Genomic DNA, 18,604 nt, shown 5'->3' with positions numbered 1-18,604 from the left:
TAATTCAACATTTGCAACTCATATGGATGACTGGGGGAGACCACAACTTCTGTTGCCAAAATGTGCATGCAACTTGGGTAGCTCAGTTGGTAGAGCTTGCGCACCATGTATTGAGGCTGTCGGTCCTCTGCAGCGGCTGCTGGTCTGATTCCCGCCTGCGGCCCATTTGCTGTGTGTCATCCCCTCTCTCTCTACCCCCTTTCCTGTCATATCTTCAGCTGTCACTATCACAATAAAAGCCAAAAAAATAATCTTAAAAAAAAAAAAATGTGCACGCAACTTTTCAATGACATCGGTTGTAAAATGACACTAACTTGCCAAAGTCTTTAATAAACTCTCCTCATCTGTCCTAAGTTACAAACTAGAAAACGGTAACTAACAGTGTTCACTAACGGTAGTGTTAGCTACCTGCAGTTGACAGTTACTATCAGTAGTGTAGTGTAACTGGGGTAATCAGAAACTGATTTTTTACATATATATATTAATTGAAAGATTCTGTTTTTTCCCGTGATTAATAATGAGTATGTTTGGATAGAAGAAATATCTCCATCACATTATCTGTGCTCTCTCGACTAACGTATGGGATTCAGGTGCATCCCTTCTTCCAGTCTTAACTTAAGACATAAGATAGGAAGTTTCTGTAACACTGGTGACTAAACAGGCTTGGTGCAGGAACATTCACTCAAATGATGTTATTAAGTGACAGATATTAGCTTTCTCTAGTACACACCACATGAGAATTGAAGTACAAAAGATAGTTATGATAGTATTACGTTAATGTCTGTGTTTTATTGATGCACAGGGGAGAGAAAAAGGGCTGTGCTCTGTTTGATGAGCTATTTTAGTTCATCTGCCTCTCCCTGACTCTCTCTGTTACTCTCTGGTGGATCTCAGAGGTGATCATCAATCTAGCGGACTCTATTATTACTTTTCCACAAAGTGCTTTGATTTCTAGCCCACCCAGGAGATTAAGCCCCCTCCTTTTTCTCTTTCCTCTCCCTCTGTCCCCTCACCTCTCTATTCCTCTCTCCATTCTCTCTTTCCGCCTGCTCTCTGTTTTCCTGCAAACTTCTTTCCAACATATATTTGTCTCTTTCAGATTTTAAACATCCATTTTCAAGATGTTAGTTATTTCCAACTGGATCCAAAATGCACCTCAACATAAAATATGTTTCTGTATTGTATCAATTCTACACTGTAAAACTGAAGTATTTGTTTGAACTTAAAATAAACAGTTAATGTCTGGGCTGCTTTAAAAATTTTAGTTTACTGAATTTGAAAAGACAGTTTTGTTATGATTTAAAACAAACTTTTTTCAATAAACTTCATATTAATTCAGTTGTACAGTACTTGAGAATGTTCAAGCTTAAGATATTAAGTTGAACCAACAACTGTTTAGTCACACAGACAAACATTATAAACAAATTTAATTGCATTTAATATTTTTTCAGTTTGAAGAGTCAGTTCTTCATTTCACGAGGCAAGGGCTGAATTCAACCTTCATCATGGTTCACGATGATTTAATTATTGCGAAAAAAAAATGACTATGACTTATCTTAAAGTCTGTTAGAGACACTCAGCAAAATTTTCATCTCCACGCCTTTTAATTTAACTTTTAACTCAAAAGATTAATGAGTTGATAGAACTCACAGTACAGTATGATTCAACTCATCATTTCAAGTCAAAAGACTTTATATAAGAAGAAAATGTTTATAAGTTCATAAGTGTTCTTAAATAAATACTAGAGATGTTTAATTAAGATGAATAAATAAAAGTTGTATTCTTTTGTTAAATTGATAAGATGATGAGCGATTAGTTAATTCCAGTTAATTCTGGTATGATTTTTTTTTTTTTTTTGCCACAGTGTAGTGGACAAAACATAGTGGTGGTGGTGCCTGTTTAGTGCATTGTGACAGCGGAAGCAAAGGGATTAAAGGTCAGCTCTCAGGAGACACACCTCTCATCCTCACACACGCTTCAGCTGTGCAGGCAAAGGCGTTGAGTTCACACACACACACACACACACACACACACACACACACACACACGCACACACACACACTCACACACTCATGCATCCCAGCAAGAAAGACTACAAAAGTGCAGCTTCAAGTACACATGTACACACAATATTTCTGTCACTCAGTGTCAGTCATAATTAACAATTTATGTAAAAAAGGATCTCAGCAGGATGCGCATGAACATCATTAGTGTTCTCCTGGTGCAGTCTGATGTTTTCCACTTAATGCAGTTTCAGAGACTTTGTTGTTTGGACTTGGCCCTGAGTGGACCAGTGCATGGAGCATCGGTGTGGAATGATGTGGAAGGCCAAACAGGGGATTGTGGGTGCCGGGTATCCATTACATCAGAGGGGTCCAAGGCGCCAGTTTGCTATTTGAGACATGACACCCCCCCTGTCCTTGCACTTTGTCCTGTTAACTGGCAAGATGTGCTGAAAGTTACACGGACCCTGTGACTGGATCAGGCAAATGCTAAATACTTTGACATTTTAAATTGGCTACAAGGAACTTTCATATTGTGTTGATTTTGGAGGCCCCTGTGAACAAAAGTGGTTTCCTCTGCCATAACCAGAAAATATAACATCAAAAATAAAATTATCTAAAGAAAAAATGTCCCCTGCCTCCTCTTAACCAGCTACTGTACTACTCACTTTGCCTGGGAAAATGTAAACACAGGCTCTTCTGGTTTGCATCTATTTTCAAAGAGAATCCAATCTGGTGACAGGAATTAAAAATGACTATATAGAAACAGCCAATCATCTCACTGATGGTCCTGTTTGCTTATGTAGGTTGAGGTGGTTTTATAACCAGTTTAACTTAAACTTAAACTTAAAAAAACAACAAGATTGTATTATGTTTAAAATATACAATATTCCATCCCTCCATCCATTAATTTTCATCTGCTTATTTGTGGTTGGGTTGTTGTAGCATCAGGCTAAGCAGGGTATTATATAATAATAAATATAGTGTATCATTATATAATAAATCAAATTTATTGAGTGATATTTTATTTAATAGTAAAAAAAAAAAAAAAAAAAAAACTCTTTCTCAGCATTCTGGATTCAGAACTTTGGATTTAAGAGGTAACACAACCTCTTTATAGAAAACAAAATACTAAAATTTTGTTTGTTTTTTAAACCAAATTCTTTGTGCCAGTTACATCTACAAGATGATACATAGAAAATGTTACACTGAATTTATATTGAACCATATTGTGATTTTGTTTTAAACCTGTGCTACAGGTTGGAGGTGTTTTTCTTCAGGTATTAAAGGTGCAAAAATGGGTCTTGGCACCAATTCAACACAGCACATCAGACTGTTTAAACTTTTTTCTACTTTAAAAACAAAACAAAACAAAACAAAACAAAACAAAAACAACAACAATTGGTGTGAATTACTGAGTTTTGAAGGTATCGTCTGAAGAGATGTCTACCTTCTCTCAAATATAATGGATCTAAATGACACTTGGCTTGTGGTGCTCAAAACTCAAAGCTCAAAAAAAGAAAAGAAATATTGAAAACTCTAGTTACAAAACTCAGCAACTATACACTAAAACAAACTTAAAAAGCACAACAAAAGGAAAAATATTTAATAATAATAATAAAGTATAATGTATAAAAGTATTTTTGATTTGTCCCTTTAAAACTTTGAAACATAGAGCTAGATATGTGTCATGGGCCCCAAACTTGTTCACAGGTAGGCTACTGATATCATGTAGTTCTCAAAGTAAAGTTCCGTCCCTCCTTGAAGTTCCTGAAAAGGCTGGAAGGGTCGTAAAAATATCAGTAATTTATTCAACTCTTCACTTTTGTTCATTCTGGTATGAATTAATTTGTGAGGTAAATTAAGAGTAACTATATATTAGGGGATTGGGGGACGCATCCATGGTCCCTTGGGGTCCGGGAACCCTTTGAGAACCAGCACCAGTGTCTCCTCCCAGCATGAGGTAACGCCCTCTCTGCCCATGGAGATAAAAACTCTGCTCGGTTCAGTCAGCAGTTCATGAACTCATCTCCAGGCGTGTATTTGTCCACCCTGTTCACTCCAGCTCAGCCTACAGGCTCCCAGCTCCCATGTTTTGAGGCCGCTCCGGTCGGAGACAGTTCACCATGTCCACCGGGTCTCTCAGCGATGTCGACGACGAGCTCCTGGACGGCATCCTGAAGTTTGGCTCCTCCGGTAAAGACTCCAACGAAAGCACAGAGGAGAGCTCCAACTGCGAGGGCACCTGCGCCAACGACGCGCCGGGCAAGAAGCGAAAGACAGCGTCCAGGAAAACGGCACCCAAGGGTGTGGCGCAGCAGGAGGGCAAACACTTGCAGAGGAACGCGGCCAACGCCCGGGAGAGAGCCAGGATGCGCGTCCTGTCCAAAGCGTTCTCCCGGCTGAAGACCACCTTGCCCTGGGTACCACCGGACACCAAGCTCTCCAAACTGGACACGCTGCGCCTGGCGTCCAGCTACATCGCTCACCTCCGGCAGATACTGGCCAACGACAAATATGAAAACGGATTTATCCACCCTGTCAACCTGGTGAGACTGAAACACGTTTATTTTTCTGCAGAAAAAAAGTGTTTGCTTTGGTGATATAAGCACTGTCTTTTGAAGCCATGTCATCTTATTTTATTGAAATACAATGGAAATTGAAATAAATCTGAATGACGGAAAGTTAAAGTGAATTTTAAATTCTGAATATGTAGGCCGATTTTTTAAATTATTATTATTAACTCAAGTGACTGATCAGTTAGTAATATTAGATTTATCATGATTTAAAGACGGTCTGCAGACTCCTGCGAGGCCTCATGTTCTTGGTCAGAGCACCAGAGTGTCAAATGAGGGTGACAGCACTGTGAAGCAGGTGCATTAGAGGGGCAAAAACCTATTTGGTATTACTTTTGAAGAAAAAATCTGAATCACGTTGTATAAAAAGTATGATGAAAAAGCCTTACTGAATAATTTCGAAATAATGCAGCGGATGTAGTACAAAATCAAGCCTTCAGATATTTCCTGAAAATAATTGTTCATTATCTCAGATATTGCAACGCTTTATCTGATATTGAAAAATAGCAATAAAAACACATTAAAACGCCACCAAGCCGAACAGACACATTTTAAATCGTATAATAAGATTGTAAAATTGTTACAGGTCAGATAATTGGAGCTGCAGAAGCATTGTTAATGAACTGCATAAACATCCTATACCTAAAATCCTGTATGTTCGCCTGATCCTTTCAGATGATTAATTGTCACGCAATTGCTCAGAATTTTGCTTGACTTCAATTTAATTAGCCTGTCTGATTAATTAATGCTCTAAGAAGCTCTTTTTCTTAACTGACTGTGTTTTCCTCCACAGACGTGGCCTTTCATGGTTGCAGGTAAGCCGGAGAACGACTTGAAGGAGATGCTGAACACAACACGGTTATGTGGAACAACGGCGTCCTGACGAAACCAGGCGGACACCTCTACATGTTTTTTACAGGAACAAAAGAAAATATTGTGACTTACATGCACGTCTCATCTCCGCAGACTTTGAGTGGGAATAACAGAGAGATCATCTCTCCTTCGTTCCCGTAAAGAGAAACTGACTTTTTTATTTAAATGCATTCTGTCACACATTCTTGTCTTTGCTGGTTCAAAGATAAACTGCGTTTTAAAATCGCTTTTTTTATACTCTGCAGATGCATTTTTTTACTCATGCAGGCCTGTTCTGGCGGCTGCATCATGATGGATGGATGTGCACATGAAAAGTTCAAATGGTTGTACAGATTTCATGTATATAAAATATATTTGTTTCACTTTTACAACTTGTGTACTGAATGTTGTCTTTTATTTTTCGTTTAATTCTGTGTTTGGTCTCTGTGTGGGCCAATGCTTTGACCTGGTAACCTCTGTTATCAGTCCACTCCTTCAGAAAAGCAGAACCTGAGCACCGACGAATTAAGCGTCAGAGCAGATAAGTCTCTCTCTGTTGTTTCTAAAAGATAACAGTGGACGTGGTTGTCATTACATAAACAAACGTTTGCCTTCAAAGATTATTTGGAACCTTAAAAGCAGTTAGTGCCCTCTTGTACTTTAAACAAGTCAAATTAACTTAATCTTCCTGCCAATTGCAATGATAAATGTACAAGAAGGTCCAATAACTTGCTAATACTAGTATAGTTCTACATTAAAATAGTTTGATATTTAATATAATTGTGAAGCCATTCTTTATGTAGGCCTCTATGACTTAATTTAATGACAAAAACAATAGGATAATTTCTACAATATCACCTTCGGCTGTCATTTTTAGCTAGAATAACTAGGCTAATTAAACATCATACAGGTGTGCACTGATTGGATTGGCTATCAAGGACCAATCAGAGGCTTGTTCCCGGAGGTCATTTTAGACCAGAGGTGTCAAACTTATTTTAGTTCATACAGATCAGTCTGATCTCAAATGGGCTGGACCAGTAAAAGCATAATAACCTATAAATAACAACACCTCCAAATGTTTCAATTTTTTTTAGTGATGAGATGTTCAAGTACGTCCTGAAAACAGAACACTCCATTTACAAAGCAGATTATTCAACAGCCTAAAATGTTTTAAGGAAAAATAAGTGCAATTTCATTAATGTCTCAGTTTTTCCACATGTAGCCAGCCTACTGTCATTACATTTTCACAGTGGATCTTCAAATGCACAGAACATTTCTGCGGTTTTGAATATTGAATATTTTACTTATTTATGATTCGAGGATTTTCCAGACATTTTTCACTCCTGTAAAGCTGCATCAGCACACCACACAGACAAAAGTAGAAGCTAATGAGGAAGAAGATTAAGTGCCTTAGCAACAGGGTTCTACCAATATTGTTTTAAATAAAAGCCTGATTCAGATCATTTATACTGAATCTGCTGATTGACAATATTTTGCACGACGTTCAATATCTCTGCAGTTTTTTTTTACACTGTGTGAAGTCATCCAGATTTGACACTCTGGCCCACGGGCCGTCCGTTTGACACCCCTGTTTTAGACTTTTTGAAAGTTACAGAAAACCTGCGCGCTGAGCTTTAATCCCGCCCAGACCAGTTGTTTTAATTCGCTCGGGTTGTGACCGCTATGTTTACATTATGCCGACAGTTATTTATGCAGTCTGACACGCGGCCTCCCTTCCCTCCCTCTCTCTCTCTCATTGTGGTTTATTGGGTTGAAAGTAAAGACGTATACTGCTACACAAGCGTCCACATGGTAGATCAATATTGATTTTTTTTTTTTACACGGAATCCCTCTCTCCTGTCTCTCCTTTTTTTCCGCTTTTTTCCATGTCTAAGTCTCATCTCTCTTATCTCTTCCTCTTCCAACTGTGTAAATGCTAAACAAGCATAACCTGGCAAAAACTGAATATGATTACATTCAGGGGCTGTGCACTACTCAAACTCAAAATTTTGCTATTTGAAAGACAAGTCAAGTTGCATTTGTTTGCAAATTTCAAATGTGCACATTCACATGCAAGCAACTCCTTAAGTACAGTTTTGAGGTATGTGTAGGGGAGACTGGGGGTAACTGTAACATTTTTACATTTTCCATCAAAATTCACAGACTACTTGAAATAAACAAGTCATGTTTTAATTGAAGAAACATGTATGTGTACTAATTAATGATGATAGTGTCTCGTGCCTGACACACAGCAACAAGTGTCCAACATCACTTTGTGGCCACTTTGTTTCCAATGAAAATGACGTGTAGCCTGATGCTTTGTTGCCAGAAGTCTGGACCATAAGTGTCATTACTTCAGCTTGTTTCTGATTGGAGGATTCGGGGTGTGTTGATATTACTATTGCCCCAGTAATCACTGTTTGTTTTTGTTTTTTTTTATTGTTTTTTTTTTTTTTTAATTTGCTGACTATTTTTTTTTATTTTTTGGTTTGAAGATAATAGAGTCTGCAGTCAATCAGTGGTCAAACTAGAATCACTATAAATTACAATCAAAGAAAATGGTTGACCCTATTTTGTCCCTTGTTGTTCCAACCTTCAAAAGATGTGATAAAAGTTCATCTAAATAACTATATTAATTTAATATTCTGTCCTTTTGCTGTGGACCCTCTACAACCCACTCAAGAACACCTGTTGATCCCCAGAGCCAGTTTAAAAAACCTTTTACTCTACTCTGACAAATACAACTAGCTTACAATACAGATAAAGGTACTGGTTACATTTAAAATACAACCTCCTGAATGAGTTAATAAAATATTATAGACTGTATATCCTGCAGGAGACCCAGCTGCTATTATTACACATTCAAAGGCAGGATTGTGGCCAAGATTATAGAAATGAAAAATGCTGACTATCATGTGTTTAACCTAAAGGTGGTCCAGTTTAAATACCTTAATCCATATAGTAATCAGTCTACAGAATCCTACAGTGCAAACTCCCATTAAGTCAATGCAGAGGACATGACCACAGTGCAGGTGTGCGTTAAAAAAATAAAATGCTGCTTACACAGTAATGCCTTACTAATGATAATCTAATAATCTAACGTCGATTCTGCTTCCTAATGAGTGTTACTTTGAATATATATTGCCAATAATACTTCACTTTATATTGTGTACTGGACTTTCACTTGTATGGGGGTGTTTTTGTAGATATTGAACGATATTGGTAGTAGAGACCTGGGGCATTTGTAACACTTTTAACACATTCAGATCCTGCACATGCTCAGCAGGATTTTCTCTCTGCCTGTGAAACAGGAAGTGGATCATGTCACCTTGGCTGACATTTTCATCAAAAAGTTGATATTTTGAATATACCATATTTTTCTTCTGCTCTCCAAAGTTTAAAGTAAATTTGTATCAAATTTAGAGTTATTGGTTTAAAATTACATTGAAAAATCTCTGCTCATACATGTGTTGAATGCTAGGATGTAAGATTTTATCACGTCTGCCAGATTGGATGCACTTGTCACTGTTAAAAGAGACCCCAAGCCACATGGTCCAATGTAGGCACCTTGTTTATCTATGTCGGCATACTTTTCTGTTCCATTCAACTAATTCACATAATTAGAATCTAATTACCATTAGTTAGTTGTCTAGTCCTCTGCAAAAACAGACAGACATTTCCCTTGAATGTATACAATGCCTGACAGATTTTCCACCACATACAAAAAAAAATTCAATAACATTATTAGACTTACTTTTTGGTGTGTATTTAGGATACAGTGACTTTTTTCAGTATTATAATTTGTATTAACCACTGTTACAATTGCCCGAGTCACGTGGTGCACATACATGACATGTTTACTATATCAAAACATAACCGTGTATTTCAAGTAGTCTGTGAGATACAAAAATAATAACAAGTTACAGTTGTCCCCAGTCTCACTAAGCCAATGATGGTAAGCACAAAAAAGTTTAACAGATTGGATTTCTCTGTACTCCCCCATCATTAACATTTAATATTCAGTTGTACTTAAGAAGTTAGTGTGACTTTGTCTTGACTTTGGAAGACCGTACTTTTATAAAATAGTACTAACTCAGGGTCCACTTACTAGCTTTTTCTCAGCTTTCAAAGTTATCTTGTAGTCAGCTCAGTCTCAGTTGTCCTGCAAATATTTTAATTATTATTGAGCCTAAAGTGCTAATTTTGCTTTATTTTTATTGGAACTACTCTTCAGAGTGGATGTATGTGACTTTAACTGCATTGACTCACAACACTCTGCCCCATGTGAAAAGAACAGTACCAACTGTCCTTTAACAGGAACAATAAGATTGAGTGCTGTGGTAATAAAAGAGTCTCACCGACGTCTCTTCAAGGACCCTCACCTAATACATCAGCGGCGGCATGGCAGGGGCCTCGCCGCCACCTCAAAGGGACCACCGTGGAGAAAATAAACTTGGCCGCCTCTCTCCTGGGGCCAGCTGCGGAGAGCGAGAGGAGGAAGAGAGATAGAGGAGGGAGGGAGGGGTCTGCATGAGAGCCGGGCTGGGATTCCCATACTTGCTAATTGTTTTGTTGGACGGCTGCCCAAACTGTGATGTGAAAAAGGTCCACGGACCGAAGGGAGGAGAGGAATCACATTGTGTTCCAGCTGATTCCATCACGTTTCCCATCTGCCCTCTCGGTTCCTTCAGATCACTTACTTTGTATTGGCACCCCTGTTTGTTATAGGTGATATGGCCAATAGTGTGAAGGCTATAGTCAACAGTTTATACTGTACATTCCTACATCCCGCTCTGTCTGTCTGTCTATACATAAATAGTGGACGGATATCCAATGGAGAGACACATACAGCTGGTTTATCTTGTTTTTTTTCTCTCTTTAATTTATTCTGAAGATGCTATTCTGAAGATCTCATCAAGCCCTCCATAAAAAACAACATATCACTCCTTCTTGTATGTTACATCACTATACTGTACACCTCATGTCATTACTCCCCAAAACTCTCCCTGTGCTCCTCCTGAACGTATGTGTGCATGCAGCGTCTTAAGACTGCCATCTTCTGGATAAAATAAAAGATGTTTTCAGGGACATCTTGAGACCTGAAAGTCAACTCTAGGCATCCCTATAATACCGATGAGAGTGTTATACTGACATGATTCCATACCAAACCTTACCTTAAACTTTAGGCAAGTGAGAAAATATAATTCTGGTGATCCATTTTATTCAATACGTCTAGTAAGTCAGCACTAAACTGATTTTTTTTTCCCTCCTGTGTTCATGATTTTAGAACAGATTTTACAGGATAATTGAAGTTCGTTATTTTTTTTCAATGGGAAAAACATACATTGATTATAATTTTTAAAAAAAATCACTACAATGACCTGCTCACTGTGCACAAACATGACACAAAATTACACAAAGTGTTCTTCATAGCAGCAGACCACTATACTAAAATAACAGACATTTGAATGCTGCAAGTAACCAGTCAGAATCAAGTACTTAAGAAAGCCATGGAATAAATAGGACTAAAAGAAAGAGAACTTAAAACTCACTTGGAAGAAGACAAAAATGCTTTTAGACCTATTTAAAACATAGAATATGGCTGAAATGAGTATTGCCTCTCAGGGCCTCCATACTAATTTGAGCATGTTTTGGGTAAAATACACTCAAAGACACGTGTCGGATATAACAAAAATGACAACCTTGATAATGTACATGAGATGAAGGCTGTTTTATTTGGATGATTATAAAGACATGCTGATAATTGCAGAGACTGGTAAATATATCTGATTGACTAGTAGACTTCACAACATACACAGAAATTATTTATTTTATTTTTCATTTATTCAAAACTGATGAATTATTCCAAATGTTACTGGATTGACATCATATCTTGAAAAGCAAGAAGCCACTAAATGTGCTGTGATTGTTGTGATTATCAAAGATTGCACTGTTTTCTGGGAGGACCAAATGTAGCTCATCACCAACATTCAACTCTAGAATAACAGCATTGGACAGGTACTCAAAATGTACATCTTCCCTGCCTTGCAAATTAAAAACTATGGATTTTCCATTACGAAATAGCTGCACTGCCATGGTGCTCTTATCAGAATGACCACATACTGTAAATCTGAAATAGTACACTCCTTTCACAGGTGCAGTGAAGAAACCGGTGGTTGGTCTGTAGGCATTACCAACATTTGTGAAAACCTTACTGAACTTTAGGACTGTTGCAGTATTATAAGGCCCTACACCTCCTGATCCTGTCAAACCAGCGTAAAAAGCCACCTTGGCACCCTCTTTGATGAGACTGTCAACTCTGCGCTCTGAATTGTTCATCCTGTTTGTCAAAGATGTGAGTTCGACGTCTTGAGCTGTGTTCTGAGCCTGTGAGTCATTCATCTTGCGTGTTAGGAGCTGCAACTCAGTGTCACCAGCCGCCACTCTGGCTTCTATGGACAAAAGTTCAGCTGTCTGGTTTTCGAGATCAGCCCTCAGCTCCACGTTCATTCTCTTCAGCTCTTGTACTTGTTTCTCGCTGACATCAAGCCTCGCCCTGAGATCTGACAGCTCCGTCGACTGCTCCGTGTTCACTTCCTTCAGCTCTTTTACTTGTGTTTCGCTGGTTCTCAGCCTCTCCTCCATGGTGGTGTGGTCTCTCCTCAGCTCCTCCAGGCTGGTTTTCGTGAGGAGGAGATCCAGCCTCTGTTCCTCTGCCTGCGTCTCCGTCTCCTGCAGCCTGCCTTCTACGTTCCTCAGCTCCACCTGCTGCCCCACCACCATGTCTCTCAGCATCCTCAGCTCCGTCCAGATGTCAGGGTTGGTGCTGGTCTGGTAAATGGACAGATCAGCCTGCGTATCGGGGTCCAGAGGCTGCTTTTCATTTGGCAGGAAATCGTGGAGTTTGGTCTCCCCTCCTTCACTCACTTGCACCTCAAGAGCATGTGAGACCAACAGGCAGAACAGCAAAAACAGCAAAGTTAAACCTGCCCTCATTGTGCTGTTTATCGATGCCTCTTCAGGGACTTGAGATGTGTGAGGCTTGGATGTCTTCTTTTTATACGATGTGTGGCTGACATCATGAGAGCTGCAGCACATGTTTAGTTAAGCAACACCACAAGCTCTTTGATTAAAAAAAAAAGAATTAAAAGGTGGCACAAAGATAAATAGAGCCAGTAATAGCAGGCTGGTACAAGGTCATGTGAGAATCCCCAGATGGTGCCCTCTGAGAACCACAGTAAACAAAAACAAGCAGAGCAAGAAAAGGTGGAGGGGGGAGGCGGCTAATTAAAAATAAGCAGGATGGGATTTTTATTTAGGTCAATTTCATTTCTGATGTTATTTTTTATGGTTATTATGGTGGAAACGCTATCATTTTTGTCCTCAAGGGCCTTTAAAATGAACACAGTATGAAAGTTCCTTGTAGTGGCTTTACTCAGCTGCTTTAGGTTTAAAGGGATAATTTACCTAAAAATTCAGTAATAATTCAGTCATTATCTTCTCACCCTCATGCTGACTGAAGGTCAGGTTTAGTTTTTTAGCCCACAAAACACTGCTGGAGTTTCACAGGAAAACGGCATTAGAGAATCTTCCAAACACCGTAAATGATCAGTTTTCAAAAAAATCTCCTCCTAAAGTTATGAGAAATATGTCATATATCCAGAGAGCAAAGGTCATCTTCCACAGAGGACCACAGAAGCAACCTCCAGCTCAGAACAGACAAACCAAACAGGCAAATAGGGCTTTTTTTTTTTTTTTTTTTTTTTTCGCAAGTTTTGCAGCCATCATTCTCCTACACACTTGGAAGTGGAGGAATACATGAGGTGTTGGCAATCTGCAAGCTCACTGCAATGCCACTAAATCCTGTACACCAGTCCTTCAAATCTTCATATTTTTAATTGAAAATATTTTACTGTAAACAATTTAATAATTACTAGCAGCATCATTTAGAGTTCTGCTGCCAGTTTTGAGGGATGCAGAACATCTATAGAAAAAAAAAACATTGCACTAAAGTGAGAAGAAAGAGAAGCTGAGTCCAGTGGGCTTCTAAATAGCCTATAAAAAATTTTAATAAAAATATAATAATAAAATAATACACTGAACATCATCAGCTAAAAAGTAACTAATACTCTGAGTAGTTTTTGAGAAGAATAATTTGAACTTCCACTAAAGTATATTTTTAGCGCCAGTCATTTTACTTGTAGTTCAATAATATTTTAGTAAGCAACAGTACGTCTACTTGAGTACTAATTTTCAGTACTCTTTCCACCACTGGACAAATACTACCTCTGTTATGTGTTCTTGGCACCAATTTAATATGCTGCATAGTCATTAGTCACTTTATTCTTTTACACAAAGTTATGGCTGACCTTGGTCTCTGTGTTGAGGTGGAGTTCATAGTATTCATGCAAATTTAAGAAAAAAAAAAAATTCCTTTTGCACATTCTACCAACACTATTTGGAATTTCTCATGGGCCCCTCCTCTTTATTAATCTGTGTGCCAGTTTCCACTGTTTAATTAGAGATAATGCTGCACATGCTGCTGCTCTCACAAGAAAGGTCAGCTTAACACTTTGTTTTGCAGAAAGAAAAAGACCTAATGTAAGTCCCCATTTCATGTATATTGAGAAGAATATTAGTATTATTTCAAATAACAGTAGAAGTCTGTATTGTAATGACTTGACCAGATACAGACCAGATATTTTGGCCAGAAGATGGCAGCCTTACCGCACTGATGACACATCATTTTAGGCGTTGGACAGTGGTTGAAGTGAAGAAAATGTAATGGATGAACAGATGCCACATGGAACAAACTGACCTAATTACCAGTGTGTTTTTTAGTGTTTTTGGTAATTATTTAATTGGACAGTGGATATATACTTAATTTAAGATGGCAGACAGATGTCCATCACTTAATAATGGTCAAAAAGAGAAACTGTATTTAAAAATACCTGCTTACAGTATCTATTTAAAGCACTAGATGGCAGCAGAGGATCCCCTATAACGACATGTTGTAAATGCCAAGAAAAGCAATAGAGGCAAGTAAATACGGAGAAGTGAGAAGTAAAGCTGTATTGCTTGGATCTTAGAGGATTTTGGGACATTGTTAGATGATGACAGGGTACAACTAAATGAAGTACATAGCAAGTGGACGAACCCAAGCTGAAAAGAACATTACTATTATTTCAAGAGCTCAGAGTTGTGGAGGGTCACAGTGGAGGACGCGTCTAAAATTTGTGTAAATATTTTTGTAAAAGAGTGCTGATAGCTTTGACCCCCTTTTTTTTTCCTGTTTTGAACATTAAATATAACGAGTGCTGGACATCAGTGTGTCAAACTCATCGTGCTCATCATGCATTTAAAAAATTGCCAGATATACTAACATGACTGAGGTTAGGGAACAGCTGGTCGTGGGGTCAGTTTGTATCAGATGGCATGGCAGCCTGGCACAGCAGCCACCAGAGCAGAGGAGATGCCAAAGATAGCTGAGGTCTGCCCAGATCACCTACCCATGTTTTTTGGCATGCATTTTGTGTGTGTGTATGTGTGTGTGTGTGTGTGTGTGTGTGCTGGCATGAGTTTGTGATTATTAAAAGGAATACAGCAGGTGTCTGCCATGAGACCTCTGGCCTTTACGTCATTGCAGGAGCCAACTATGCAGTAAATTATCTGTCTTATCTCCCACATTCTCCTCCTTGTCTCAGAAAAAAAAACATCAAAAAATTTGACTAGAGGGCTCAGTTCAGATAAATCACAACAAAACAAAAACAAAAGTTGTTCCTCACATATCACTGCATCGAACCGTACAATAAGGTTGATTCATAACTTCTGAAAAAACTTGAAAAACCTATAACTGCTAGGCTAAAAACAAGGCTTACCAAGTCTGTTGCAGGCCACATTATAGCATTTATCGTGGCTCAAAAGCTGACATTCATGGTAAAGTTTTGTTTCATCTTAAACTGGAACATTTACAGTTTAATTCTGTACCCGATAATATCCTTTTTAGTTATGCACAATAGAAGACAACAAACAATTCAAGTCACATGCTAAGCTAAGATTACTTGGCTCCGTTTTCATTTTGAAATGACAGATATTGTTGCAGATATGAATGAATGTCAGTCTTCTCTATACTCTTGGCAAGAAAGGAAAGATGCATATTTCCCAAAATGTCAAAATACTCTTATGCAATCTTGCAATTTGCTTTACACTAGCTGGTGAGACAGATTGGCATTCATTTTTTTTTTCTTGTTTGAAACATAATTTGTGTAAAAGTGTAAAAGTTAGGTCTTAGCTTAAGTCACTCATCATAGTCAGATCAAAGCCCACAAAACTTTTCTCACACACCCTCACACAAACACATAGCCGTCAGGTAGACAAGCAGAACGGATGAATGTCCATCCACCATTCTGCTCCTCCTGAGTTTTTATCCAGCACATAAGTGAAAAACAATAAATTTCACTGTGAAATCCAAACATAAGTTCAAAGAGGTGTTTGTGTCTCAAGCCTTGAAGTACTTGCTTGTGCACAGATTTATGTAGCCTGAAGTACTTCACATTCAGCAGACTGTGAAGGAATTTGACCTAAACATGGTGGTTGTCAGCCCGTGTTGTTGTGATAACGCTACAATAATTAAAATCACTAATACACTAACCTGCACCTGGGGGCCACTTTCCAGGTGGAGACAGGAAAACATCTGAATCAATAACAGGATATTTTATTTGCAGTTCTGCTTCTCAGCTTACATTACCTCATAAGTATTTATTTGGAAGATGCAAGATGGTTGGTTTTACCACAACATGGTCAGCTGTTAGGCCTGCATAGAGAAGCACAGTCATTTTCCTCATTTTATGCAGCGACTGTTGGACATTGACCAAACTCCTTGACAGAGGATGATGTGGACTGAACTGAAGTTTGAAAAGACTGTAGCCAAATCGCCCAACTTTGCAGTTTTCAGATCATTGTAGAAATAAAAATAAATCAGAGGCTTTTTGTGAAGATATTTTTAGCAAGTGGCTTTATACTAGAGGTCTGTAGTGTCATAAATGAAAGGCTGTAGGGTTTCCGACAGCTGGTAATTGCCAGTTTTATCTGGTAAAATGTATTTAAAAAGAAAGTTAATGCAACTGCCTGTGTTTTGATGAAACGGTGACCTTCGCTGTGCTGTCATGGCCACGCCATTTGACAATACATCAAGATCTTCACAACATAACATCACAATGGTCTTAAGGCCATTGTGACCAGATTTGAGTTGGATATGGCCAACCTGCTTGGAGGAACACGTCAAAGTCTAAAACATGTAACTTCCTGTTGCCAATTGGTGGCACTATGACTAGTGTGGTATATTGTCATGTAGATGTGTTCAGGGCAGGAGTGTTATCAAACATGTGAAGTTTAGTGCAGATCGGATCATTTATACTAAACTTGCAACAATTTCGTTTTTCATGGCGAGAAATCAAAATTACATGGCAGGCCATACCCTCCAAAACACATCGCTGCAGGGTCAGACGCCTGTCAGATGCCAGCCAGACACAGGGGGCACCAGCAGAGCCGCGACCGTCATGGCGAGGTCAGGTGTCACTGTTCAAACTCTTTTAAAGAAGCACAAAGAAACAAACAATGTTTAGGACCGTAGACACAGAGGTCGGCCAGGGAAACTTAGTGCAGCAGATGAAAGACACATTATGCTTACTTCTCTTCAAAATCAGAAGATGTCCAGCAGTGCCATCAGCTCAGAACTAGCAGAAACCAGTAGGACCCAGATACACCCATCTACTGTCCAGAGAAGTCTGGCCTGAAGTGTCTTCATGAAAAAATTGCAGCCAAAAAGCCAAACCTCTGACAGGGAAGCAAGGCCAAGTGACTCAATTATGCATGAAAACATAGGAACTGGGATGCAGAAAAGTGGCAGCAGGTGATTTGGAGTGATAAGTCAAAATTTAAAATATATGACTGTAGCAGAAGGCTGTTTTTTCACTGCAGGGCTGGAAAGTGGTACAGTAATGAGTGTCTGCAGGCAACAGTGAATCAGTGGAGGTTCCTTGCAAGTTTGGGGCTGCATTTCTGTAAATGGAGTTGGGGATTTGGTCATGATTAATGGTGACCTCTGTGCTGAGAAATACTGGCAGATACTTATCCATCATGCAATACCATCAGGGAGTTATCTGATTGGCCCTTAAATTTATTCTGCAGCAAGACAATAACCCCAAACATACAGCCAATGTCAATAGGAACTATCTTTAGCATAAAGAACAACAAGGAGTCCTGGAAGTTATGGTATGGCCCCCATAAACTCATAAACTTTAACCAGTGATTATAATAACTATGCATTAAAAAAATGAAAATAGAGCTAAACATGTAAGGGTGGACTATTCACAGAATGCACATAAGGGTTTAAAAATAATGCCAACCACAATAATAATTATTTTCAGAAATGTCTCATAACCTTGTGTTTCATTAAACCTGCCTGTGACAGCTGCTGAAAGAGTCAAGAGGCTGGAAAGATTCTGGAGTGAGCCGTTCGATTCCATGTTAGTGACAACAGTCTGCAGCAAAGATCATCTGAAAGAATAGAAAATGTTGGTCAGTCGACTGGAATGATAAGAAAACATGTCTGAAAAAATGGATGTGGGTAACTACATTTAAAACTGTGGGGAAAATTCTGTTGAATAAGGCCTAATCTCTGAAAAGAGGCTTAAATCATGGTAGTTGGAGTAGTTGTCATTCATTACTTCCCCTTGCGCAACATTTTGCAAAAATTTCTATGATGCACGGATTTTCAGCAAAATATTTGTTTTTATGGTGCAGCCAAAGTTCATCTCACAATTTCCTGTTTGAAATTTTAAAAGGTCATTCCCCAACATGGATACACTCTGTCATAAACCCACTTTTCATAAAAATGAACCACCTGAAGAACAGCACACAAAGGGTGACAATGCAGCATAAGTCAGTTCAATATAAATCAGTGTATTGACAGGACAATGAAAAAACACATTTATCCAGAGAGACGGAAGAGAAAACCCCAAAACTCTACAGTTATGAGGTATTCGTACTTAGTTATTTTCTACCTTTGCAGAGTTAAACACAGCCCAATTTTCAATGTGTGTTTGTGGGCCAAGTAAAGGTCACAACAGGCCCACCAGATTTAGCCCAAAAGACAAAGTCCAAATCAGGTGC

The 18,604-nt window shown here is 38.7% G+C and overlaps 2 protein-coding genes across 2 annotated transcripts; one reads left to right on the top strand and one right to left on the bottom strand.

The window, feature by feature from the left end:
* Positions 1-4,030: 4,030 nt before the first annotated feature.
* Positions 4,031-5,744, top strand: tcf21 (transcription factor 21). The gene is made up of 2 exons (XM_084737505.1): positions 4,031-4,552; positions 5,373-5,744. Exons 1-2 carry the CDS (start codon positions 4,130-4,132, stop codon positions 5,460-5,462), a joined length of 513 nt encoding a protein of 170 aa, XP_084593631.1. The 5' UTR covers positions 4,031-4,129; the 3' UTR covers positions 5,463-5,744.
* Positions 5,745-11,017: 5,273 nt separating this feature from the next.
* Positions 11,018-12,576, bottom strand: LOC146314312 (uncharacterized). The gene has a single exon (XM_084737665.1). It carries the CDS (start codon positions 12,527-12,529, stop codon positions 11,318-11,320), a length of 1,212 nt encoding a protein of 403 aa, XP_084593791.1. The 5' UTR covers positions 12,530-12,576; the 3' UTR covers positions 11,018-11,317.
* Positions 12,577-18,604: the final 6,028 nt, after the last annotated feature.

The sequence above is a fragment of the Lutjanus erythropterus genome, chromosome 15, assembly GCF_056507025.1.
Source record: "Lutjanus erythropterus isolate fLutEry1 chromosome 15, fLutEry1.hap2, whole genome shotgun sequence".
Lineage (NCBI taxonomy): Eukaryota > Metazoa > Chordata > Actinopteri > Lutjaniformes > Lutjanidae > Lutjanus > Lutjanus erythropterus.
The sequence above is the reverse complement of the archived record's forward strand: the minus strand, read 5'-3'. Positions and strand labels throughout refer to the sequence as shown.

Bases quoted from the DNA above. Each gene is read 5' to 3' on its own strand.
- LOC146314312 (XM_084737665.1), bottom strand. From the start codon at position 12,529: ATGTGCTGCAGCTCTCATGATGTCAGCCACACATCGTATAAAAAGAAG.
- tcf21 (XM_084737505.1), top strand. From the start codon at position 4,130: ATGTCCACCGGGTCTCTCAGCGATGTCGACGACGAGCTCCTGGACGGC. The intron at 4,553-5,372 runs GTGAGACTGAAA...TTTCCTCCACAG, and splicing joins TTATCCACCCTGTCAACCTG to ACGTGGCCTTTCATGGTTGC.